At 47.0% G+C, this 25,302-nt stretch overlaps 1 protein-coding gene across 2 annotated transcripts in view; it reads left to right on the top strand.

Moving 5' to 3' along the window:
- Positions 1-25,302, top strand: part of LOC310947118 (sodium/calcium exchanger 2-like) — a 178,470-nt gene that overhangs the window by 137,175 nt on the left and 15,993 nt on the right. Inside the window, exons 4-11 of one of the 2 annotated variants that reach the window (XM_083913793.1) lie at positions 9,352-9,852; positions 13,576-13,713; positions 14,001-14,228; positions 14,314-14,673; positions 16,207-16,332; positions 17,621-17,816; positions 18,518-18,648; positions 24,271-24,644. In XM_083913793.1, the coding sequence (XP_083769919.1) occupies positions 9,466-9,852; positions 13,576-13,713; positions 14,001-14,228; positions 14,314-14,673; positions 16,207-16,332; positions 17,621-17,816; positions 18,518-18,648; positions 24,271-24,644 (1,940 nt within the window). In that variant the 5' untranslated portion in view covers positions 9,352-9,465. Of the gene's footprint in view, positions 1-9,351; positions 9,853-13,575; positions 13,714-14,000; positions 14,229-14,313; positions 14,674-16,206; positions 16,333-17,620; positions 17,817-18,517; positions 18,649-24,270; positions 24,645-25,302 lie in introns of those variants that run through there. The other variant, XM_083913794.1, reaches the window with a different exon arrangement.

The following is a 25,302-nucleotide window of genomic DNA, read 5'->3' as shown; positions in this document are numbered from 1 at the left end:
AGACAATGAACCGTCGCCATGCATTGGTTCGTCCAGATGCTTTCCTTATTGCTTTTTTCATTCATACACTTACACACATCCCATAAACTCTTAGAGCACCGCTGGAAGGTAAAACCCGGTCTAATGTGACCGCGGGACTTCAGTGCAAAGTGTAGAGGACTGTGACAAAATGGCGGTATTTGACGCCCTGGGAATGATAAGGATCTGTCTGGTGTGGAGAGGTATTTCCTCTCATGCAGGCGCAGAAAGTACGTACAAGTTGGCCGTCGACTGCAGTCTTTGCGGTGTGTTCAAGTGCAACTTTTGCGGGCGAGACACAGGTGTCATGAGGCGTTTGTCACCACTAGTTATTTGACGTCGGACAATAGGCCCATCCACTACCCCAACGTCCACACAGTTACTGTCTGCCTCATTGCGTAAATGACACGCGGGCTCTCTGCTTTTGCACTAAACGCTGTCACTGGGTGTAAACCATGAAGTGTAGAAGGCGTCATTCCCGTGGAGACTGGGCTGCACACACCCACAAACAATAGAGACACATACCTCCAAACCTGGGACCGTGAAACCAAAACTATCCGCATGGCTACAAACCTCTAGAGTCAAAAGTCCTTCTGCTGAACGGACCCTTCGGATTCAGCAGTGAATCAACAGAACGAGAAACAATATGACGTATAAATACATCAAAAAGTCTCTTCATGTGCCTGGAATGTGCCCCCTGTCGAAGCAACAGCAGATGGTGTTATCATCACATACACACACACACACACAGGTACACAATGGGTTGTTGCCGTTTCCCTCTATCCACGCACAAAGGCTGCCTTGCGTGCTAACGTCCCCGACAGCTGGGTTTAGTCGTCATCCTCTTGAGAAACGCTTTATAATCATCACCTCCCAAGAAATTAGTGTCATGAGACTTTAGAGCTTCTCTCTCCTCCGCCAGCTGGCTGCCGCCGATATTACAGAGGTGTCGGATGAAGAGCAATCACTCATCACGTTTCCCCCTGGCTTGATGAGAGTGTGTGGCACAGGGGGATGACGTGACAATGGCTGCTGCATCCACGGCAACATCGTTCATTTCCAGCGACACAAAAGGATTCTTTGAATTCTGAAGACGGGAAAAGTTTCAGTTTGACAGTCACCGCAGGAAACTTTCACATAAAGAAACAAAACTAAAAGCTCTTCAGCATCAGGATCATCACTAAGGCGCTCTCACACTGTGCCTCCGTCCCGTGCCCCGTGCTTTAGGGTCCTTGTCCCCCCCTCCAGGCCCGTTTGTACTCACACTACCTGGGCCTCGGAGAATGCTTCTTGCTGCCTATACGTCATCACGCCGTAACACGTCACACGCATTGATGACGTCATGGCGATGCGTGGCTTTGTTTCCAGATCTTTCCGTAGACCTCTGAGTTTTTGTGCGTCTTGTCGACTGTTTTTGAATCTTTTCATCGACCAAATCTGCAGTAAACACTCCACCTCCACATCACACCAACGTGAACCTTTCACCGCCATTGTTTGAAATGTCCGCGCATGGTCCCTCCTTCTTTTTTCTATGTCCCAACAGGCGCACAGGAAATGACCTCAGAACCGCCGTAGGCCTCGTGCTCGTACACGTGCGCACGCTCGTGCTCGTACATGTGCAAACGCGCTCTACAAAAGCCCACCTGTCCCAGACGGGCCGTGGACAGCGAGCTGGCCTCTGTTATGCGCGGAGCGGCTGCACTCACACTGGTCACACTAGGCTTTAGCCGAAAAACCTGTTTTTGCCCGGTGTGGAAGGACAGTGTGAGTGCACCCTAAATGTGGCTGAAGCTGCCACTTTGCTGCAGGTGAATATAACTAAGTGCATTTACTCAAGTTCTGCAATTACAAGTAAAAATTCAATGTTAAGCGTCTGTACACGTCCACTACTGTACGTCTCAACAGTTATTACTGAAGGAAGAAATGCATCGGCATGAATGGTGGTGTAAATAAATATATATTATCCCAAAGTAAAAGTAGATATTTCAAAATAAAAGCGTAAATAAAATAAAAGAGAATAGCTGTACCAAGAAATAGCCTAAATATAAATCCATCCGTCCGTCCGTCCGTCCGTCCGTCCGTCCGTCCGTCCGTCCGTCCGTCCGTCCGTCCGTCCGTCCGTCCGTCCGTCCGTCCGTCCGTCCGTCCGTCCGTCCGTCCGTCCGTCCGTCCGTCCGTCCGTCCATCCATCCATCCATCCATCCATCCATCCATCCATCCATCCATCCATCCATCCATCCATCCATCCATCCATCCATCCATCCATCCATCCATCCATCCATCCATCCATCCATCCTTCCTTCCTTCCTTCCTTCCTTCCTTCCTTCCTTCCTTCCTTCCTTCCTTCCTTCCTTCCTTCCTTCCTTCCTTCCTTCCTTCCTTCCTTCCTTCCATCCATCCATCCATCCATCCTTCCTTCCTTCTCTCCATCATGTCTTTATTCAAAAGGAAAGAAAATAAAATGAATATGTGAAAAACAAACTTGGGCGTCATCAGGGCTCAACAACAACAGTTGCCAGGTTGTCATTGGCAACCATTTTAAGAGATTAGTAACCCATTCTTGGCCTCTTTAACATAATAATGATAATAATAATGACAGCAAACAGCAAAACATGCAGCAAAAAAGCACCAAATTGATGTCACATTTCATTATGAGGCGGATGTTTCACTGCAAAGTATCTCAATTCAAACCATGTTTTCAGTTTTGGCCACCAAAGGCTGATGAATGAATTTTGGGAATAAGAAAAAAGATACTGGTTTGTGATAGAGAGTAAACATCCTGAGACAAATAAAGGTTAGAAACCATGAAAGGCAGCCTCTTCTTGTCTCATCCCGATCTCATTAGCCAGAGTGGCGTGCTGCCTCTGATCTGCAGATTAAAGCCCGCCAGGTCTCTTTGAGTCGGGACCGTCTGTTTGGGCAGCGGCTAAGAGATCGAACAAACAGTCCTTCACAAAACAAACGCTGCAAATGAGAAGCAAAGAGAGCGATGGCAAAGGGAGGGTGCGATGGAGAGAGGGAGAGTGAAAGGGAGGGAGGGAGGGAGGGTGTGGGGTGAGATATTAATGTTTGGAAGAGAACTCTTTTGTGCTGACGGTAAAATGACCTCCAAATGACATTGCAGCATAGTGGGAAAGCTCTGTGTCTTTGAGCCGCACAGGAGAACGAACATAAGAGGCAGAAGAAGTGGAAGTGACAGACAGAGAAAGAGAGAGAGAGAGAGAGAGAGAGAGAGAGAGGACAGAAATAGGCCAAGAAAAGCACAAGGGACAGAAAAGCCTCTCTCTTCAAAGGTGTGTGACTGCCAGTCCTGATGATGTCTGCAGAGACACGTCTTTCAGGCTGCTACCGCGGAGTGGCAGGTGTCCTGAGTCCCCGCTCTTTGAGCCTTTCATCCCTGCAGGCCTGCACAGCTCCCACATCACCACCCAGTACATACTTATCTGACACTATTGTGTTAAAATGCATCTCTAGGAGAACATCCTGACCTGGAAAAGAGCAGCATTGGTCATTTATCGTAATGCTTGAAGTAACCAAAATTTGTGGTTTTCCCGTTAATCAGTTAGGGACGGGTTAAAGCGCATTTACGCTCTACGTTAGAGACGCATACGGATACTTGACGAAGCCTTCTCTGCGTAGATTTCGTCCATATTTCGGTCCATTCTCTGAAAGCATACGGATGCGTACAGATACGGACCAAACGTTGCAGTTCCACCTGAAATCAAAAAAGTGCCGTGAATGTCAGGAGCGAGCGAGTCATCAAAAGCCCCGACGGGTATCCTGAAATACTGAAAGCTACGTTCGTCGTCAGTTTCTCTCGTCTGTAAAACCAGTGACTGGAATTCTCCGTCCACACTCTGGGACGTCTTTAGTGTCTCACAGACCACCGCCGTCTACAGCGCTGACCGCCATTTCCCCCCTGTCTCAACAGACGCAGGATTGTTATTTACTCCATCGGCGGCATTTAACTGCTGCAGTATTTTTCGTGTGAGAAGTTCTGGTTTCAGCGCGGCTCAGTTTGCTTCTACAGGCACACCCACAGGTCTACAGTGAGTTTAGAAATGCAGCTTTAGCAGGGGACCCCAAACTTCCCTTTCCCGGGCCACATTAACCAGCTCTAACTGGGGGATCCAGAGGCGTTCCCAGGCCAGTGTGGAGATCTAATCTCTCCACTTGATCCTGGGTCTTCCCCGAGGCCTCCTCCCAGCTGGACGTGCCTGGAACACCTCCCTAGGGAGGCGCCCAGGGTTCATCCTTACCAGATGATCCTGAACCACCTCAACTGGCTCCTTTCAACGCAAAGGAGCAGCGGCTCTACTCCGAGTTCCTCACGGATGCTGAACTTCTCCCCCTCTCTCTAAGGGAGACTCCAGACCCCCTCCTGAGGAAACACATGACAGACGCTTGTACCCGGACGGCCAGATTGCAGCAATATTTGCCTGCAGCCAGAGAAAGTGGGCATTTTGTGTCTCTTTTTTTGGTTAATTTGTGTCTCTTTATGGTTGTTTTGTGTGTCTTTGTAGTTGTTTTGTGTCTCTTTGTAGTTTTATTGTGTCTTTGTGGTTAATTTGTGTCTCTTTATGGTAGTTGTGGTCAATTTGGGTCTCTTTATAGTTGTGTTTCTTTTTGTCTTCATTTTGAGTCTCTTTGCAGCTATTTTGTGTCTCTTTGTAGTTGTTTTGTGTGTCTTTGTAGTCTTTTGCGTATCTTTAATATTTGTTGCTTGCGTTGTTCATTGCTCCCTGATGTGTTATCACGCTCTGGCTGTAACATGTCCAGTTGTGTTTGATTTATAAAGCGTTATTTGTGACTTTTGTAGTTGTTTGTGTCCACGTCTCAGACAGAGGCTGCAGCAACTATGAGGAAAATAAAGTGCTTTTTGAACATTAAAGCGTTTTTTGAACATCAAAGCGTGTAAACACGTTCTAGTAGAACGTGTATGAACCTGAAAAGGAGTATAATATGACCTCTTTGATAAATTACGCTGATCGCTGGATATTGCTTATCCTAATCATGACTTAATCCTGAGCACTTGTAAGTCATCGTGTCTCTCTGCCAGCAACACGTTAGATGAATGAATCACTTCCTCTCAAAGAGCATTTTTTAAATCAGAGTGAATGCAAATGCAGTCGAGGTGAGTTAATCACAACACACTTTAATCCAATTCTTCTGTTGAATGTGAGACTCATCGTCACTTTGTGTCTCTTTCACTTGTGGACGAGCCCCCGCCTCCTCTGAGACACGAAATGAAACAGGAAATTAATGAGACACCTACATGCCACTAAATTTAAATATCCCTAATCTTCTGCGCTGGTTAATGTCAGATCATTATAACCTAATTACATCTGAGGTTGTCTGCGTTTATAAAAAGAAAACGAATGCAACACACCTGGTTAATGCTGAAATATAACCTCACTATCGATAAAGTTTTGTTTATGGTTGTAGCTGTTTTGTGTCTCTTCGTGGTTGTTTTGTGACTCTTTGTGGTTGTTTTGTGTCTCTTTGTAGTTGTTTTGTGTCTTTTTATGGTTGTTTTGTGTCTCTTCGTGGTTGTTTTGTGACTCTTTGTGGTTGTTTTGTGTCTCTTTGTAGTTGTTTTGTGTCTTTTTATGGTTGTTTTGTGACTCTTTGTGGTCATTATGTGTCTCTTTGTAGTTGTTTTGTGTCTCTTTGTGGTCTGTTGGTGTCTCTTTGTGGTTGTTTTGTGTCTCTTCGTGGTTGTTTTGTGACTCTTTGTGGTTGTTTTGTGTCTCTTTGTAGTTGTTTTGTGTCTTTTTATGGTTGTTTTGTGTCTCTTCGTGGTTGTTTTGTGACTCTTTGTGGTTGTTTTGTGTCTCTTTGTAGTTGTTTTGTGTCTTTTTATGGTTGTTTTGTGACTCTTTGTGGTCATTATGTGTCTCTTTGTAGTTGTTTTGTGTCTCTTTGTGGTCTGTTGGTGTCTCTTTGTGGTTGTTTTGTGTCTCTTCGTGGTTGTTTTGTGACTCTTTGTGGTTGTTTTGTGTCTCTTTGTAGTTGTTTTGTGTCTTTTTATGGTTGTTTTGTGTCTCTTCGTGGTTGTTTTGTGACTCTTTGTGGTTGTTTTGTGTCTCTTTGTAGTTGTTTTGTGTCTTTTTATGGTTGTTTTGTGACTCTTTGTGGTCATTATGTGTCTCTTTGTAGTTGTTTTGTGTCTCTTTGTGGTCTGTTGGTGTCTCTTTGTGGTTGTTTTGTGTCTCTTTGTTGTTGTTTTGTGTCTCTTTGTAGTTGTTTTGTGTCTCTTTGTGGTCTGTTGGTGTCTCTTTGTGGTTGTTTTGTGTGTCTTTGTGGTTGTTTTGTGTCTCTTTGTAGTTGTTTTGTGTCTTTGTGGTTGTTTTGTGTCTCTGTAGTTTTTTTGTGTCTCTTTATGGTTGTTTTGTGTCTCTTTGTCCTCTGTTGGCGTCTCTATGGGCATTTTGTGTCTCTTTGTAGTTGTTTTGTGTCTCTTTGTATTTGTTGTGTGTCTCTTTGTCGTCATTTTGTGTCTCTTTGTAGTTGTTTTGTGTCTCTTTGTGGTCAGTATGTGTCTCTTTGAGTGATATTTTGCAGGTGAGGTCCAGGAAGGGCCCCTGGTCCCCTGGTCCCCTGGTCCCCTGGGCCCCTGGTCCCGGTAGGCCCGTTCAGTGATGCCTCTGCACTGACGGTGATTCTTGTTTCATTCGTGTTGTGTTTGTTGACAGAACGGTTCTGTCCTGTTGGGTCAAATACAGCACGTTGTCTCGTTACACAAACTGAAACCGTACAGAATCTAAATATGGAGCTTGTCGTGTTTGTGGTGTGAATATTTGCCTCCCTGTTTGCGTGGTCAGGGTTATCATTTGCAGAGGTCGACCTTTATTGTTTATCGACTGTGTGAACTGGTATTGTTGTTACACAGCAGCAGGAAGACGTCTGTCTCAATGCAAACTGTAAAAGCGTGCACTTGCATAACGATTACTGGATGCTGTTGAACGTAATCGGCAGAATAATAAATGTTTTATATGTGACGAGACGTGACGGCATATCATCTCTCTGCAGCACTCCTCTCCGCCGTACTTCCCTTCTCACTTTTGACTTTTCAGGCTAACAGAACGCAAAGGTCTGTTTCTGCCTCAATCTGTCAGTAAGGGCGCACTCACACTGTCAAAACAGGTTTTTCAGCTAAAGCCTAGTGCGTTTGACCAGTGTGAGTGCAACCGCTCCGTGCATAACTGCGGCACGCTGGCCGTCCACGGCCCGTCTGAGAGAGGTGGGCTTTTGTAAAGCGCGTTTGCACATGTACGAACACGAGCGTGCGCACGAGTACGAGCACGAGGCCTACGGCGGTTCTGAGGTCATTTCCTGTGCGCCTGTTGGGACGTAGAAAAAAGAAGGAGGGACCATGCGCGGACATTTCAAACAATGGCGGTGAAAGGTTCACGTTGGTGTGATGCGGAGGTGGAGTGTTTACTGCAGATTTGGTCGATGAAAAGATTCAAAAACAGTCGACAAGACGCACAAAAACTCAGAGGTCTACGGAAAGATCTGGAAACAAAGCCACGCATCGCCATGACGTCATCAATGCGTGTGACGTGTTACGGCGTGATGACGTATAGGCAGCAAGAAGCATTCTCCGAGGCCCAGGTAGTGTGAGTACAAACGGGCCTGGAGGGGGGGACAAGGACCCTAAAGCACGGGGCACGGGACGGACGCACAGTGGGAGTGCGGCCTTAGTTTGTGTTATTGTGAGAAATCCTACAAAGTCACATAACAACACAAAGTACTTCATAAATCCCCACTTTAAAAAATAAAAAACGATCTAATTCAGACAGAAAAAGGCAACAAAATGAAGCTTTTTGATACGAGGGATTAACTGAGATTAGCTGAGGTGTGTGTTTAACAACAGAAGGTGCTTTTTCATCCTCACAAACGGGAAGACGGACAGATGGAGGGAGCGACGAAGCGTGAGTGGAAGTGAGAAGGTAGAAGATTAACATACCGTAGGAAACAGGGCTCAGTCCATCTGTCCATCCGTCGGTCTCACACTGAGGTTTAAAACACACACACACACACACACACACACACACACACACACACTTCCCGTGTCTTTCTAGCCGTGTCTTTCTTTCCTACAACTTTATTTTCTTATGTTTGTAATTTCCTGTGTAGCAGTGACTCACTGTAGAAGCACATCAGGGCTTTGACTCCCAAGGCGCACGGAGAAGGGGACAGTCTGAACCAACGTGTTTTGTCTTGTGGCCTTGGTGGCGGGGGACCGGTGACTCACCTCCATGAATAGCGTGCATCAGGGTCTTCCGCCGCCTCACGTCATCTGCTGTGAATCACGCTTTTCATCTTCTCAGAATTCCTTTGTTTGTGTTCAACGTTCAAATGCACCCACCTGAAAGTTCGAGGACCCTCGGAGACGCTGATGTGAGCAGTGAGAGCGTCATGAGCATGAGTGGAGGTGATGTTGATGGATGAGTCAGGACTCTTTCTGGTAAACAGGCAGCATCTGGAAATGGATTTGACATTGAAGAGCAGAGTTGGATGTTCATGGATGTGCCTTTCTCTCTGTGGTCATTTTACATCTATTTCTATTCATTTTGCGTGTCTTTGTCGTCATTTTCTGTCTCTACATGGGCGTTTTGCGTCTATTTCTAGTCATTTAGCGTCTCTTTGTGGTCGTTTTGTGACTTATTCAGTCACTTAGCGTCTCTTCGTGGTCGTTTTGCGGCTATTTTCAGTGATTTGGCGTCTCTTCGTGGTCGTTTTGCGGCTATTTTCAGTCATTTGGCGTCTCTTCGTGGTCGTTTTGTGTCTATTTTCAGTCATTTGATGTCTCTTCCATCTATTTTCAGTCACTTAGCGTCTCTTGGTGGTCGTTTTGTGTCTATTTTCAGTCATTTGGCGTCTCTTTGTGGTCGTTTTGTGTCTATATTCAGTCATTTGGCGTCTCTTCGTCATCGTTTTGTGTCTTTTTTCAGTCATTTTCTGTCTCTTCGTGGTCGTTTTGTGTCTTTTTTCAGTCATTTTCTGTCTCTTCGTGGTCGCTTTGCATCTATTTCCAGTCATTTGGCGTCTCTGCATTGTTGTTTTGCGACTATTTCCAGTCATTTGGCGTCTCTTCGTGGTCGTTTTGTGTTTTTTTTTCAGTGACATTTTATCGGCCCTTTGGCCTGATCCCGGTTCATCAGTCCGTCCATGTGTCCCCCAAGATGTGTCAGTCTAACACACCTCTACAGTTCTTCTGCTGTGTTTAAGACAAAAGAGAAAACTGCAGGAAGGATATGAAAAGTCTCTTCAGCGGGTCACAAACTAATTGTCTCTTTGTCTTTTTGTTGTCTCTCTCTCCCGTAGGTGAGCTTGTCGCACCACCCTCAGCTCTACGCAGCGTCTCCCCCTCCCACCTAATCCCGTCATCCTCTGCCTCGCCCTTTTCCCTCCCGCTTCTTGTGGGAACCACACGCCGCCATGTCTTTCTTGGCCTCTCCCGCCCCCTTCCTCCTCCTCCTCTTCGTCCTCCTCCTCCCGCTGCCTCCCTGCCAGCCAGAGTCCCAGCGCAGCGACCCCAGCAGCGTCCCGGAGTCCCGGGGGGTCTCTCCCTCCATGTTCCCCTCTTCCTTCCCGCCGTCCATGTCTTACGTTAACAGCACAGAGCCGACCAAAAGAGACAAGTGCGAGGAGGCGACGGTGTGCAGGCCCGGCATCCTTCTGCCCGTCTGGAAGCCCAACCAGCCCGGCCTCGGCGAGCAGGTGGCCAGAGCCGTGGTCTACTTTGCGTCACTCATGTACATGTTCCTGGGCGTGTCCATCATCGCAGACCGCTTCATGGCGTCCATAGAGGTCATCACGTCGCAGGTGAGAACGAGTGAATGGGGGAATACGTGGGAAGGAAGTAGGGTTGTCAAAAGTATCGATACGTTTCTACCGAAGCTGCACAGAAGAAGCAGCATTGTGCAGGTTGCTGATTGTTATTTTTTGTTGTTGATGATTATTTCACGCATGATTTCACTCTTTCAGGGGTTTTCGGCTCCACTTGTCTGCGGAGACAAGGGTGCATTTAATAAGCCACGCCGCCCTGTCAGCTCTCACACGTCTCCACGGTTGATTCACATGGTTTTGCAAATGGACAGAAAACACGCTGACCACGCAACAAACAACTTGAAATAGCCTTACTTCATATGAATCCATTTGCGATGCGGCGCATGCATGTTTAATCACTCATTAGCGCTTGTTTGGCTCGAGGTCAGTGAGTGCGTTTGATGTCCACTGAGGAAGGGAAGCTGCCAGTGAATGTGTTTGCATCATCACATCGTCGTCTCTTTACTGCGAGCCCGGCCCGCTCGCTTCCCTTAATTGAGATTAATATAGATTTCCCTCTCCGTCCATGTATCCTCCGTAATAGTTTGGATGACCTTCGGCTGTTTTCAGAGACAGAGCGGTGTGTTTACCCAAGAGGATGATGTTCGTAAAGTGTGTTTATCTGGACTGTGTGTGTCTCGTCTATCACTGTCAGTATACTGTACAGTTAGTGGGGTTTGTGTGTCAAGTCAAGTATTGTTAGAGAAAGAGAGGAAGGGTCTCGGGAGGTTTGAGTGGAGGCTGATGTCGAGGAGACGTGAAGGTCAGCTGGAGGGAGAAAAGAGGACAAGAAGGAGAGAGGAAGGACACATTATGAGGACAGTACGTTTTATTAAAGCTGCAGGAAGCGTTGTAACGTCGCCACGTGTCCGTGGTAGTGACGGGACGCCGGTTCACTGACCCTCTGCACATGAGGTAACAGTTATTCGCTATGTGTGTCGCTTGAAAATGACATATTTCAAATTTCATGTGTAGAAGACACCATGTTAGATAAACCTAATTCCAATAAATGTGTTTTTAAAGATAAATAATACAAATAAGCAACATTTATTTTTAAATAAATGTTCCAAAAGTAGTAGGATGGAGCACTTTATTCCACACTAATACAAATCTTCATTCATTCATCTTTAACCGCTTGTCCCTGTCGGGGTCGTGGGGGGGCTGGAGCCGATCTCAGCTGACATCAGGCGTGAGGCGGGGTCCACCCTGGACAGGACGCCAGTCTATCACAGGACACATAGAGACGAACAGAGACAGACAACCATTCACACCTACGGGTGATTTAGAGTCATCAATGAACCGAACACCTGCACGTCTTTGGACTGTGGGAGGAAACCGGAGAACCCGGAGAAAACCCACGCAGACACGGGGACAACATGCAAACTCCACACAGAAGGGCCCAGCTGGGATTTGAACGAGGGACCTTCTCGCTGTGAGGCGACAGTGCTAACCACCACATCACCGTGTCGCCAATACAAACCTTCAATACTTCAATTACATAAATAAATCGGCGCGCTCTACCTCTGAGCCACAGCCGCCCCCTAGATCTAGAGATTGGTCAAACGGGTCGGAGGCAACGCTCGCTGGCATTACGCTCACCAGACGCTGGAAGCTTTGTGCAGCTCGAAGCGTCTGCGCGGACCTAAAACGAACAAGCGTTTTCATCTAAAGTCTGAGACTAAATATAAAATAGCTGCATAAATGAACACTGAACCAAAGCCGCTATCTTTTCTCCACTTTTAGCTGATTATTCAAGTTAAAGAACCTTAAAAAACCGTCTGCTGCTGACGCTCAGAGGTGGTAGAGGTAGAACTGAAAGGGTTAATAGAGGAGGGCTCATCCATCCTTTTCAGGGTCAATGTAAATGAAGGTCCTATTGTGTATCCCATAATCCATCACTGTGGCACCTCAGCACCTTCTGGCAGACGCTTGGTTTGTCCTCAGTGTGTGTGTGAGTGTGTATCTGTGTGTGTATATACAGTAAATACAGTGAACTAGTCCTTGTGTCCTCAAGGAAGATGCTGGAATCAAATGATCATCGTTAAAACAAGGAAGTAAATGTTGTTCCTCAGCCTCAGAGAGCAGGCGGACCCCAGTGTGTGAACGCGTGCTGTTACTGGAGGAGACTGTGACCCAATCAGTCCAGCAGAGAAGGAAGACGACTGTGAGATGAGCCTTTAATATCATTATCATTGTTATTGCATTACAACAAAAGTATGTTCTTTAAAAAACAGCTACAGAACAATTAAAACCAGTTGGTCACCTACAGATGACCAGGAGGCGTCCTGATCAGATCAGATGTTTAACCACCGCAACCGGCGGCTTTTCCAGTTCCTCACCCTATCTCTCTACGGAGGAAACTCATTTCCCGTAGTTTTGTGGTGTTTTGCATCTATTTTTAGTCATTTTGCATCTTTTTGTGGTGGTTTTGCGTCTGTTTTTAGTCATTTTGCATCTTTTTGTGGTGGTTTTGCATCTATTTTTAGTCATTTTGCATCTTTTTGTGGTGGTTTTGCATCTATTTTTAGTCATTTAGCATATTTTTGTGGTGGTTTTGCATCTGTTTTTAGTGTTTTTGCATCTTTTTGTGGTGGTTTTGCATCTATTTTTAGTAATTTTGCATCTTTTTGTGGTGGTTTTGCATCAATTTTTAGTCATTTTGCATCTTTTTGTGGTGGTTTTGCATCTATTTTTAGTCATTTTGCATCTTTTTGTGCTGGTTTTGCATCTATTTTTAGTCATTTTGCATCTTTTTGTGGTGGTTTTGCGTCTGTTTTAAGTCATTTTGCATCTTTTTGTGGTGGTTTTGCATCTATTTTTAGTCATTTTGCATCTTTTTGTGGTGGTTTTGCATCTATTTTTAGTCATTTTGCATCTTTTTGTGGTGGTTTTGCATCTACTTTTAGTCATTTTGTATCTTTTTGTGGTGGTTTTGCATCTATTTTTAATCATTTTGCATCTTTTTGTGGTGGTTTTGCATCTATTTTTAGTCGTTTTGCATCTTTTGTGGTGGTTTTGCATCTATTTTTAGTCATTTTGCATCTTTTTGTGGTGGTTTTTCGTCTATTTTTAGTCATTTCACGTGTCTTTGTCATCATTTTTTGTCTCTGTCTTTGTCTCTACTTTAGCAACTTGCATTACAACAGAATTTGGTGCTTTAAAAAACAGCTACAGAACAATTAAAACCAGTTAAAAATGGGGTACAAAACACTAGAATACAACCATAAATAAGCTATATACATGGGGAAATAGGGGAATGGAGTGATTCAGAACTCAGCTGCCGGGGTTTGAACCCACGCAAAACCCCGGCAGCACGTCACTCCCATTCTCCAACAGCTCCACTGGTTGCGAGTAAAGTCACGCATCGCCTGCAAGATCCTCCTGCTCACCTGTAAATGTCTCCATGGACTCCCACCGCAACACCTCACAGATCTCCTCCACCCCATCACTCAGTCACGCTCGCTGCGGTCCTCTGACAAGGACCTGCTGCCTCCCCGCCCCCCGCACCAGGTTACGGACTTTTGGGGACGGGGCTTTCTCTGTCAACGCTCCCACACTCTGGAACAGCCGACCACTCCATGTCCGCTCTGCCCCGTCCCTGCATGTGTTCATAAAGCACCTTAACCCCCCCACCCCCCATCCCCAATTGTTAAGCAAACTTTGTGTGTGTGTGTGTGTGTGTGTGTGTGTGTGTGTGTGTGTGTGTGTGTGCGCCAACAGGAGAAGGAGGTGACCATCACCATGCCTAACGGGGAAACATCAGTGGCGACGGTTCGAATATGGAACGAAACGGTGTCCAATCTGACCCTCATGGCTCTGGGCTCCAGCGCTCCGGAAATCCTGCTGTCTGTCATAGAGGTACACACACAAACACACACACACACACACACACACACACACACACACCATGTCACCATCAGTGTCGGCCTCTTCCTTCCTATAAACCTCACACACACACACACACCATGTCACCATCAGTGTCGGCCTCTTCCTTCCTGTAAACCTCACACACACACACACACACACACACACACACACACACACACACACACACACACACACAAACACACCATGTCATCATCAGTGTCGGCCTCTTCCTTCCTGTAAACCTCACACACACACACACACACACTTTATCGCTGCAGGTGTGCGGCCATGAGTTCAATGCCGGTGAGTTGGGACCAGGAACCATCGTGGGCAGCGCCGCCTTTAACATGTTTGTGATCATCGGCATCTGCGTGTGGACGATCCCCACCGGCGAGACCCGTAAGATCAAACACCTCCGGGTGTTCTTCATCACCGCCTTCTGGAGCATCTTCGCCTACATCTGGCTCTACCTCATCCTGTCCGTCATGTCGCCGGGCGTCGTGGATGTGAGACTTTATTAATCCTGCGTTCATTTCTTTTATTCTTCTCCAGGTTTCAGATTGAATCTATAAATCCCTGTGTGTGCTTCAGGTGTGGGAGGCTCTGGTGACCCTGCTGTACTTCCCCGTGTGCGTCATCCTGGCTTGGATCGCAGACCGCCGCCTGCTCTTCTACAAGTACATGGGCAAGCGCTACCGTGCCGACAAGCGCCACGGCATCGTCGTGGAGACCGAGGGAGACCTGACGCCCAACAAGGGCGGGATGGAGATGATCATAGACGGCAAGTTCCCGCCGCGAGGGGGCGCCGTGGTGCCCGCCGAAAACTGCGGGGGCGGAACTCAGGACGGCGCTGCGGCCAACAACATCGGGGCAGGGGGCAACCTGCCCAACTCCAACAGCGCGATGGTCAACGTAGAGAGCAGCAAGGAGCTGGACGAGAGCCGCAAAGAGGTGAGGGACACAAATGTCTGGAGTTTAGTCGCCTATACGCTCAGCTCGTCTTTAGTTTCAGTTGCCGCGGAACAAGATCCAGTGTTGTGAAGACACGGAAGACTAGAAAGAGTGCGTCAGGTGGAAAAATCAGTTTGAGATGTGGGAACTGTATAATTGTAATGAACAGCTGATTTATAATGAGTGACGTTCATAAGATGGGTGCTTTATAAAATAGAAAATCTTTATGGTCACTGTACAAAAACAACCAGATAAGGGAGCCGACCTCGCGTAATGATGCTATAGAATCAATAAATAAGGTGGAAAATACTAAATATACCAAATATACAAAGTATAAAAAGGTACGGTAACAGTAAAACTGAGTTCATTGCGAACAAAGGGCCACATTTCCACTTGTCTCTGTTCAGACCGTGAACATCCATGCGTCCGTTTTCATGTGCTTATCTGAGGCCGGCTGCTCTCCCAGAAACATATCCCAGCTCCTCCTGAAGAACCCTGAGGTGTTCAGACAGAGATACGCAGTTTCATCCCTCCAGCGTGTTCGGCCTCCACCTACGGATGACCACGAGGCGTCCTGATCAGATGTTTAACCACCGGCGGCTTTTCCAGTTCCTCACCCTATCTCTCTACGGAGGAAACTCATTTCCCGCAGTTTTGTGGTGGTTTTGCATCTATTTTTAGACATTTTGCATCTTTTTGTGGTGGTTTTGCATCTATTTTTAGACATTTTGCATCTTTTTGTGGTGGTTTTGCATCTATTTTTAGTCATTTTGCATCTTTTTGTGGTGGTTTTGCATCTATTTTTAGTCATTTTACGTCTTTTTGTGGTGGTTTTACATCTATTTAGTCATTTTGCATCTCTTCGTGGTCGTTTTGCACCCCTATAATCATTTTTGTCTTTTTGTGAACATTTTGTGGGCCCCTGACTTCATGGCGGAGATATCAGCAGGAACAATAAACTAACTCACAAATCCTGAAATCAATTCAGATTCAACACGTTCATCCGTTCCTGCTTTCAAGTTCTCAGCTCAAATAAAAAAAGTGCTCCTCCTTCCAAACCACAGAACACGTTGGCGTAAATGTTTCTAACTAAATTCTTCTGAAAAAGGTCAAAGTGGAAACTAAAACGTGCTAAAACTTGTTACTTTTTATTGACTGACCATCTGCGAGTTGTTGAAAAGATCAATCTTCTGCTGAGTCAGTGGTTCATTTGATTTATTTCTTACGGGATGAAATGTTCTTTCTCTTTTCCAGTTGGCACTCGGCGTCTTTTGGAAACATTTTCTTGAGCTTATAAAGTCGCAGAATGTTTTTCAACCCACACGTGAAACTGAGCCATCGTTGGACAGACACATACAAGAATTAGAGCTTATTAGATAAGAGGAAGTGCGTCTTGGAAGTTGAGCTGGAAGCAATATTCCTCCCAGCTACAGAGTCTGTATGACCAGCCGTGTGTGTCCGCGTGTGTGTGTGCGTGTGTGTGCGCTTTACACATTTGAATCACGAGTGTGTGTGCTGTCGTTTCTCCTCCAGGTGATTCGTATCCTGAAGGAGCTGAAGCAGAAATATCCTGACAAAGAGCTGGACCAGCTGGTGGAACTGGCCAACTACTACGCACTGCTGCACCAACAGAAGAGCAGAGCCTTCTACCGCATACAGGTAACACACACACACACACACACACATTATTCATAAATAGCCCCTGAAGCGAACACTCAAGGTGGATGTGACCTCTGAAAGGACACAAAGTAGTTCAAGGACTTCTTGTTGGAGTCTGAATGTCTGCGGCACACTTCAGATTCAGAGCTCGTGATGAAACTGCAGATGGTTCATGATTCAAGATCCAAGAAGCTTTATTTATCCCGAGGGAAATTACTGAGCAACAGTTTCAATACAGAGGTGGGAACGGATCAGAGTGACAAGAACACACGGTTGCGTTAGAGTCCGGGTTGTCCTCGTGGAGCCACATCTCCGTGAAACACAGCACACGGCTCACACGATACATCCACTGAGTCCTCACCAGGCTCGCCAGCTCGTCCATCTTATTAGCCAGCGACCTCACGTTCCCCATGGTGATGGAAGGGAGAGATGGTTTGTATCTCCTCTTCTTTTCCCTGTGTTAACGTCCAGCCCCTGTACTTTCTCCTCAGTTCTGTGGGGATTTGGACTTGTACTTATAAAGCGCCTTTCTAGTCTTCTGACTACTCAAGTCACTTTCACAGTGTTTGTCACATTCACCCAGTCACACTGATGGCGGTGGACATCTATATACCATCTAATCTAACCATTCACACCACATTTACACACCCACGGGGAGAAATTCGGGGTTCAGTGTCTTGCCCAAGGACACTTCGACATGTGGACCAGGGGAGGTGGGGATCGAACTGCCAATCTCTCGAATGGAGGACGACCCACCACTGAGCCAAAGTCGCCTCTCCCGCATCAGCGCCCGTTGGTGTTAGCGACAACAGCTGTTCACGGATGTAAACAATGGAGCCGCCACATTGTCGTGTCCAGTTGGAGACGCGGTCGGCATAAATAGTCCCAAGAATGAGACACAAGGACAAAAAATGTGTAAGCAGGTTAACGAACATAGTTGGCTAAGGTTAGCACGACGACTTACAGGAAAAAGCACCAATAAAAAGACAGTAAATGAGATAAAATAGCTAAAAAGTGCGGAAAGGAGAGAGAGCAACTGTTGCTGGCTGAAGAGTTCTTGAATGAATAGTGTTGCAGGCACCTTCAATAGTGAATGCACGCAGTGTGGCGTCAGTAGTTCTACTTAAATCAAGGGTCTGGATGCTTCCTCCATCACCTGTGACACGTTACACTTCAATCTATTTCTTCATGTGAACGTTTTTTTTTTTAAAAAGGCAACAAATGTGAAGGAACTGAGGTGTGTTGTGTCTTCTAACGCCTCCTCCTCTCTGTCTCGGTCTCCATTAAGGCGACCCGTATGATGATCGGAGCCGGAAACGTCCTGAAGAAGCACGCCGCGGACAACGCACGCCGCACAGCCCTGACCGACGAGGAGGCCCCCGAAGAAGAAGACCAGGGGCTGTGCAGCCGCATCTCCTTCGAGAGCGCCCACAGTCAGTGCATGGAGAACTGCGGCATCCTGACGCTGGCTGTAGTCTGCCACGGTACAAACCTGTTTATATCCATTCATTCATTTTTTACTTATGTGACCACAACGATCCGTTTCTTTAAGTCGTGACGTACCATTTCCAGGGTCCAAGCCTCGTATTCCTAGAACGCCACAGTCATTTGAACAGATCTGCGTCGCTTCGCCTCTTTCCATCGATGAAAAAGTGTCTCACTGAGGAAAGAAGTGATCGTAACAAAGGTTTCACGTGTTCCACCGTTGTTTTTACGAGTATTTGGAGCAAGAAATTTTATTTTGAAAGGGTGTCACGGCCGAAGTCCAGCAGATTTTACTGAAACAGAGGGAGGACTTTCTTCCAAAATGCACCAAATTTACAGATAACTTTAGTCTTTTCTGATCGCATTAGCTAAGTTAATTAAACTATACTTTGGTACGTACATCGCAAGTCCCCTTAAAGTAAAAGTTCTCTATTTAATTGAAGCGTAGTTTAATCTACAACAAGTATTCTACATGTATAGTAAAGTAATGTGTTAATGTGTATTTAAACAGTCGTCTTTACTGAACTGCAGAGTTTATCTACAGTCTGTTAGAAATGAGAAACTCACTTTTTTATTTATCGGGATGTAAAAATCCGACGGGGTTTCGTAAAGTGCAGAACGACGTCTTCATCTAAACATTAGATCTTAGAAGCGTCCGATACATTTAAAGGGTTTATTCTGTGTTACCGCTGCTGCTCAGGGGGTCTGGGCGAGAACACCTTCTACGTGGACTACAGGACGGAGGACGGTTCAGCCAACGCCGGGTCGGATTACGAGTACAGCGAAGGAACGCTGGTGTTCAAACCCGGAGAGACTCGCAGAGAGATTAAGGTGAGTGAAGGGAAGAGAGGAGACGCTTGGACGCGGTGGGGGTTAAGATGAGCATTTCAACACTGGCCACGATGGACAAGTGGTTACGGTGCTCTAACTGACAATGACTTAGTACTTTTCTGATATTTCAATACAATTAAACAGCTTCTGTTGGAGTAAAACAGCCACCATGACTCAGAGAAACTATATTTATATCAGACTTATGTTAGGAATGTTATGATAAAGTCCCAGATCTTTTCTTATACTTTATTTAACCTGTATTTATAGAGGTAATCTCATTTAAACGCAGAGTCTCCTTCTCAAGAGACACCTGATTAACATACAGCAGCAAAAACAACACACAGTTGCATAGAACGGGACATTCACACGACGAGAAACAACATTAAAGTGACGAGTGCAAAGTGTCATGACAACAGTTTAAAACTACCTAGAAAAACAAGGGCAGACCCCCACAGATGATCTCTCCATTCATTCATTCATTTATCTTCAGCCTCTTGTCCCTGTCGGGGTCGCGGGGGGGGGCTGGAGCCGATCCCAGCTGACATCGGGCGTGAGGCGGGGTACACCCTGGACAGGACGCCAGTCTATCACAGGACACATAGAGACGAACAGAGACAGACAACCATTCACACCTACGGGTGATTTAGAGTCATCAATGAACCGAACACCTGCACGTCTTTGGACTGTGGGAGGAAACCGGAGAACCCGGAGAGAACCCATGCAGGGCCCCAGTCGGGATTCAACGTTAAAATCCTCCAGAGGAACCACGCTGTGAAGTAGTTCCTGCTGCGGTTTGTTCCAGGTTAACGGGGCGGAGAGAGTCAAGAAGTCCTGGGAGCGTAGGCTACGGCAATACTGTTTATGTGACACGAACGTGGAGAAGTAAGAGGGCAACAGACCAAGGAGGGATTTGTAAATGAAGTGGTACCAGTGCAAAACTCTGCACATGGATAATGAAGTGTTTCCTGCAGACACTCATTATTATACCTCTCTCCGGCCCTTCGGCAAAAAACTGCCTTCTGCTACAGCCAAATACTTCAAAGAGACCCTGCTGCCTTTTTTCTGTACCCCAGTACCTCCTGTGTTTTCATGCATAGTTGAGTGTCTTGGCCTTGATTTTTGGCTGCAACTCTTCCATGAAGACCACTTCTGTCCATACTCCTCAGGACAGTAGATGGGTGGACCTGGGTCCCACTGGTTTCTGTCCAGACTCCTTTAGGACAGTAGATGGGTGGACCTGGGTCCCACTGGTTTCTGTCCAGACTCCTCAGGACAGTAGCTGGGTGGACCTGGGTCCCACTGGTTTCTGTCCAGACTCCTCAGGACAGTAGATGGGTGGACCTGGGTCCCACTGGTTTCTGTCCAGACTCCTCAGGACAGTAGATGGGTGGACCTGGGTCCCACTGGTTTCTGTCCAGACTCCTTTAGGACAGTAGATGGGTGGACCTGGGTCCCACTGGTTTCTGTCCAGACTCCTCAGGACAGTAGATGGGTGGACCTGGGTCCCACTGGTTTCTGTCCAGACTCCTCGGGACAGTAGATGGGTGGACCTGGGTCCCACTGGTTTCTGTCCAGACTCCTCAGGACAGTAGATGAGTGGACCTGGGTCCCACTGGTTTCTGTCCAGACTCCTTTAGGACAGTAGATGGGTGGACCTGGGTCCCACTGGTTTCTGTTCAGACTCCTCAGGACAGTAGATGAGTGGACCTGGGTCCCACTGGTTTCTGTCCAGACTCCTTTAGGACAGTAGATGGGTGGACCTGGGTCCCACTGGTTTCTGTCCAGACTCCTTTAGGACAGTAGATGGGTGGACCTGGGTCCCACTGGTTTCTGTTCAGACTCCCCTCAGTAGCCTAAAACTTTTGCACAGTACATGTTGTATATATTTGAAACACAACAGCTTCAAAAGCTTTTTAACACAGTAGTTCAAGTACCTCAGGATCATGTTCACGAGCGGGGGCGGAGCTGCAGTCGCTCTACCGCACCGTTGTGATGAAAAGAGAGCTGAGGAAGACAAAGCTCTGGATCTACCGGTCAATCTTGGTTCCTACCCTCACCTGTGGTCATGAAAGCTGGGTCAGGACCCAAAGAACCAGGTCACGGGTACAAGCGGCCGAAATGGGTTTGGCCCGACACCGGATAAGAGGCTGAAGATGAGAGATGAGAGAGATTTATTCACCGCAGATAAACATGTCACCTGATCAACAAACGGTGAACATCGACCAATAAATCGGTGAAAAAAACATCAAGTACTTTTAACAATTCAGCACTTTTTCCTGCAACATTTGGTTTTAATATTTAACCTGGAAAGAAGACACAAAGTTAGATGATCGGTCCAAGAGAACGGCTTCAAACATTTCTTTTTTTTATCTTCTGCAATCTGAACTGAAGAGTATTCCTCATTAAAGTGCACTTTGCTTTGCGAATGAAAAGCCTATAGGATGATTGCACGAGGTAAAGCCGAGTGATCTCTCCTCCTCGCCGGATTCAAAGTTTGATGGAAGATCAAAAAGAAGCGTGAGGGCCGTGTGAGGGGAGAACGATTCACGGAAAAGAAGAAGAAGAGGAGGAGGAGGCCTGGACATTAAAGAAGCGTGCGGTGTAAATTGGCTCCTCTGCCTGCAGTGAATAGACGGAGAAACGCTCAGTGAGAACATTACAAAGGTCAGCGTCGTCTTCTTCATCGATCACAGCGGCAGAAATAAGCAGCAGAGAAACCAATTACACTTGAACTCCGCCGTGTGACTCTATCCTCGACTTATGAAGCAAAAAGAGATCAGGGTTGTCAGATCTCTTCTAACCCAGAGTCATAATCAGCATCTATAAAGAAATAAAAGGAGACAAGCTTTCATTTGAGTTACAGAATGAATCTAATTTGCAAGAGAGTGATGAAAAGCAAGATCATTCCAGTGCTGCCTGTTATTCAAGTCTAGAAATATTGACGCAAATGATGATGATTGAATGATCGCTTACTCCAGGTAGGAAATGAGTCCTTACCCCAAGTGAAGGAGTTCAAGTACCTCTGGGTCATGTTCACGAGTGAGGGGACGATGGAGCGTGAGTTTGGCGAGAGAATCGGAGCAGCGAGGACGGTGCTGCAGTCGCTCTACCGCACCGTTGTGACGATAAGAGAGCTGAGGAAGACAAAGCTCTGGATCTACCGGTCAATCTTCGTTCCTTCCCTCACCTGTGGTCATGAAAGCTGGGTCAGGACCCAAAGAATTAGGTCGCGGGTACAAGCGTCTGAAATGTGTTTCCTCAGGAGGGGGGCTGGAGTCTCCCTTAGAGAGAGGGGGAGAAGTTCAGCATCCGTGAGGAACTCGGAGTAGAGCCGCTGCTCCTTTGCGTTGAAAGGAGCCAGTTGAGGTGGTTCAGGATCATCTGGTAAGGATGAACCCTGGGCGCCTCCCTAGGGAGGTGTTCCAGGCACGTCCAGCTGGGAGGAGGCCTCGGGGAAGACCCAGGACCAGGTGGAGAGATTAGATCTCCACACTGGCCTGGGAACGCCTCGGGATCCCCCAGTTAGAGCTGGTTAATGTGGCCCGGGAAAGGGAAGTTTGGGGTCCCCTGCTAAAGCTGCTGCCCCCGCGACCCGACCCCGGATAAGAGGCTGAAGATGAGATGAGATAAAGGTATTAGGTATTATTATTCTGGTTTTTAGGAACACATGTATGTGTATTGTCCCAGTTTGCTTTGTGCATTGCATGTTATGGTATGTGAGTCACTTTGATGACGGACAAAGTGTCCTGTGTGGCCGTCATATATAACTGAACTATGAAAGAGACAGTAGGGCCTTTAGCAGCTAAAGAGACGGAGGTGGTAGAGACTAAAAACAGCTGAAAGAGAGACTTCAATCCATGCGCTCAACACAAACATGACTCTTGATAAAGCATCATATCTGTCAGAATCGTTTCTGCCGCCAAAACATCCCTTATTTAAGGAACGACTGCCATCCTCACTTCATATGTTGAAGCGTGAACACACAGCAGGACGTGGTCTGACTCATTGGATTACGATGCCAGCCTGATCTGATTTGGGAGCGCCCCCCCTGTCAGCTGATACGCAGTGACGTGATTGGATGATGGATGTAACTGGAGCCTCTGCACAAACACCAGGACCAGGACTGATGTCAGTTCACTTTAAATCCTTGAGATTAAACTGCAGTTCACTTAATAATCACACAAGTCTGGGATCCAGTATCAGCTCCTGTAAAACACAACCACCTCCAGATCTCTGTATCTTGACTCAAAGGATTCTGCATGATGAATTGTGTATATACTGTATATTGTGCGTGTGTGCTATTTCTAAATGCACATTAAACTGCAAGTATTCATATCAGACACTTGCTACAGTCGCTGCTCGAAACACATGAGGTCATCTGTTAAACTGACGACAAACAGGCGTAAATAATTTAACACAGCTTCTCTTTTTGTCATTATAAGCACAAGACTCTCTGAAGGGTCCTGAGGTCGAAAACACTGGACCCTCTGCTTTGTTTTATTGCTTCTACAGTGTTGGATGAAGTATTAAGATAATTTACTGCACTAACAGTATTAATACCACACTGTGAAAATACTCCTGCATTCAAACCCTTAAGTCAAAGCATCTGAGGGCGCACTTACACTGTCCAACCGTACCGTGCCCGAACAGGTTTCACTGCTAAAGTCTGGTTCCTTTGAGTAGTGTGAGTGCAACCGCACCGCGCCTAGCTGCGGCGCGCTTGCCGTCCACAGCCCGTTTGGGAGAGGTGGGCTTTTGTAAAACACGTTTGCACATGTACGAGCACGAGCGTGCGCACGTGTACGAGCACGAGGCCTACGGCGGTTCTGAGGTCATTTTATGTGCGCCTGTTGGGACATAGAAAAAAGAAGGACGGGCCATGCGCAATAAAGGAAGGCGAAAACGCATACTTTGTTAACCATGCCGTCCGTCCCCCTCCCCCGTCCCCCCCCGCGGTGTCACCTAACTGCAGAGTGATCGGTGCATCAGAGTCCAGAACAGCACCAAAGTCTCCACTAAGACCAGAACCAGGGACACGTTTTTTCTCTAGGATGGAGGAGGATTTGTTTGGATTCTCCACAGCGTCTCCCCGTCTCTTCTTCTCTGTTGTTGGTGTATTTCTGTGGCAGTTACAGCGCCACCTCAGGGCCAGGCATGTGTACTACAGCGTTTTCAGCTGGTATCACTGGTTTCTTGAGTTGAGTCTGAGTGGACGGAAAACTTTTCAAGAACGGAGGGGAAAAAAGGTTGTTTTGGATCGTGTGGCCAGGGACTAAATACGGCTGGTGTGAAAGCGTTCTTAATTTATCGAGAAAGATGTGAAAATACTCTAATGCAGGTTCATTCTTAGGAGGCAGACCGTTAAATTAGCAAAAATAAACCGTTAAATAAAGGAATAAAAGGCAATAAAAGAAACAAATATATTTCAAGAAATCACACTTATAAACCATAACCAGCGATGCACTCAGCCATCGCAGATAGCCGATATATTCATCTAATCGCCCAAAATCACTGAGACTGGAGTAAAAAGTATAATATTTCCCTCTGAGATGTAGCCGAGAAGAAGCATTGACGGCATTTCCTTCACGCTGAACGACCTTCCGTGTCCCTCGCCGTCCCCAGGTCGGTATAATCGACGACGACATCTTCGAAGAGGACGAGCACTTCTTCGTGCGGCTGCTGAATCTGCGTGTCGGCGACGCGGAGGGGATGTTCGAGAGCGACGAGGTCGGCGCCCTCCCCAAAGGCCGCCTGGTCGAGCCCCTGGTCGCCACGGTGACCATCCTGGACGACGACCACGCCGGCATCTTCACGTTCAGCGAGCGCCTGGTGCGGGTGAGCGAGAGCGTGGGCACCATGGAGGTGACGGTGGTGCGCAACTCCGGCGCCCGCGGCACGGTCATCCTGCCGTACCACACCGAGTCGGGCACCGCCAAGGCCGGGGAGGACTTTGAGGATGCCAGAGGGGAGCTGGAGTTCACCAACGACCAGACCACGTGAGTCACACTTACAAAGACACACAATAACACAAACTAACCCACCAGTCAAGGCGTTCTGTGAGGTGCATCGCGTTATAAGGCGCTGGACTTCTTGTCCTCCATCACAAGATCCTCCCATACCTACCTCTCTAAATCTCTTTTCTTTCGTTTTCATCATCGTCTTTTCCAGCTCCTTCTTTTTTTTCTGACTTTCTTCCTCTGCTTCTTCTGAATTATTGATGCGTCCTCTCTGCATCCTGGCTCCTCCTGCTGGGATTTACTCAGCAGCTGGTCCTGATCAGACAACAGGAGGGAGGCTGCTGTGTGTGTGTGTGTGCGTGTGTGTGTGTGTGTGTGAGTGTGTGTGTGTGTGTGCGTGTGTGTGTGTGTGTGTGTGTGTGTGTGTGTGTGTGTGTGTGCGCATGTGAGTGTGTGTGTGTGCTCCTTTGCATACATTCGTCAGGTTGTGTTTTCGCATATGAACGATACCCAGAGAATTAGACCTCACATTGTTTCTATTTTACACATGTAACACACGCTCTCTCACTTACTGCACATACTCGTACGTACTGATACGTTTATTTAAGGCGAGGGGCGCCTGGGTAGAGTGTGCAGGAGGCAGGACAACACGCGGACTACACCACGGTGATGAATCCAGTTTTTGGAGCAGTTTTTC

This window comes from Echiichthys vipera (assembly GCF_963691815.1).
Source record: "Echiichthys vipera genome assembly, chromosome: 5".
Taxonomy (NCBI): Eukaryota; Metazoa; Chordata; class Actinopteri; order Perciformes; family Trachinidae; genus Echiichthys; species Echiichthys vipera.
Note: the sequence above shows the minus strand (reverse complement) of the source record. Positions and strands in the feature narration are given on the sequence as shown.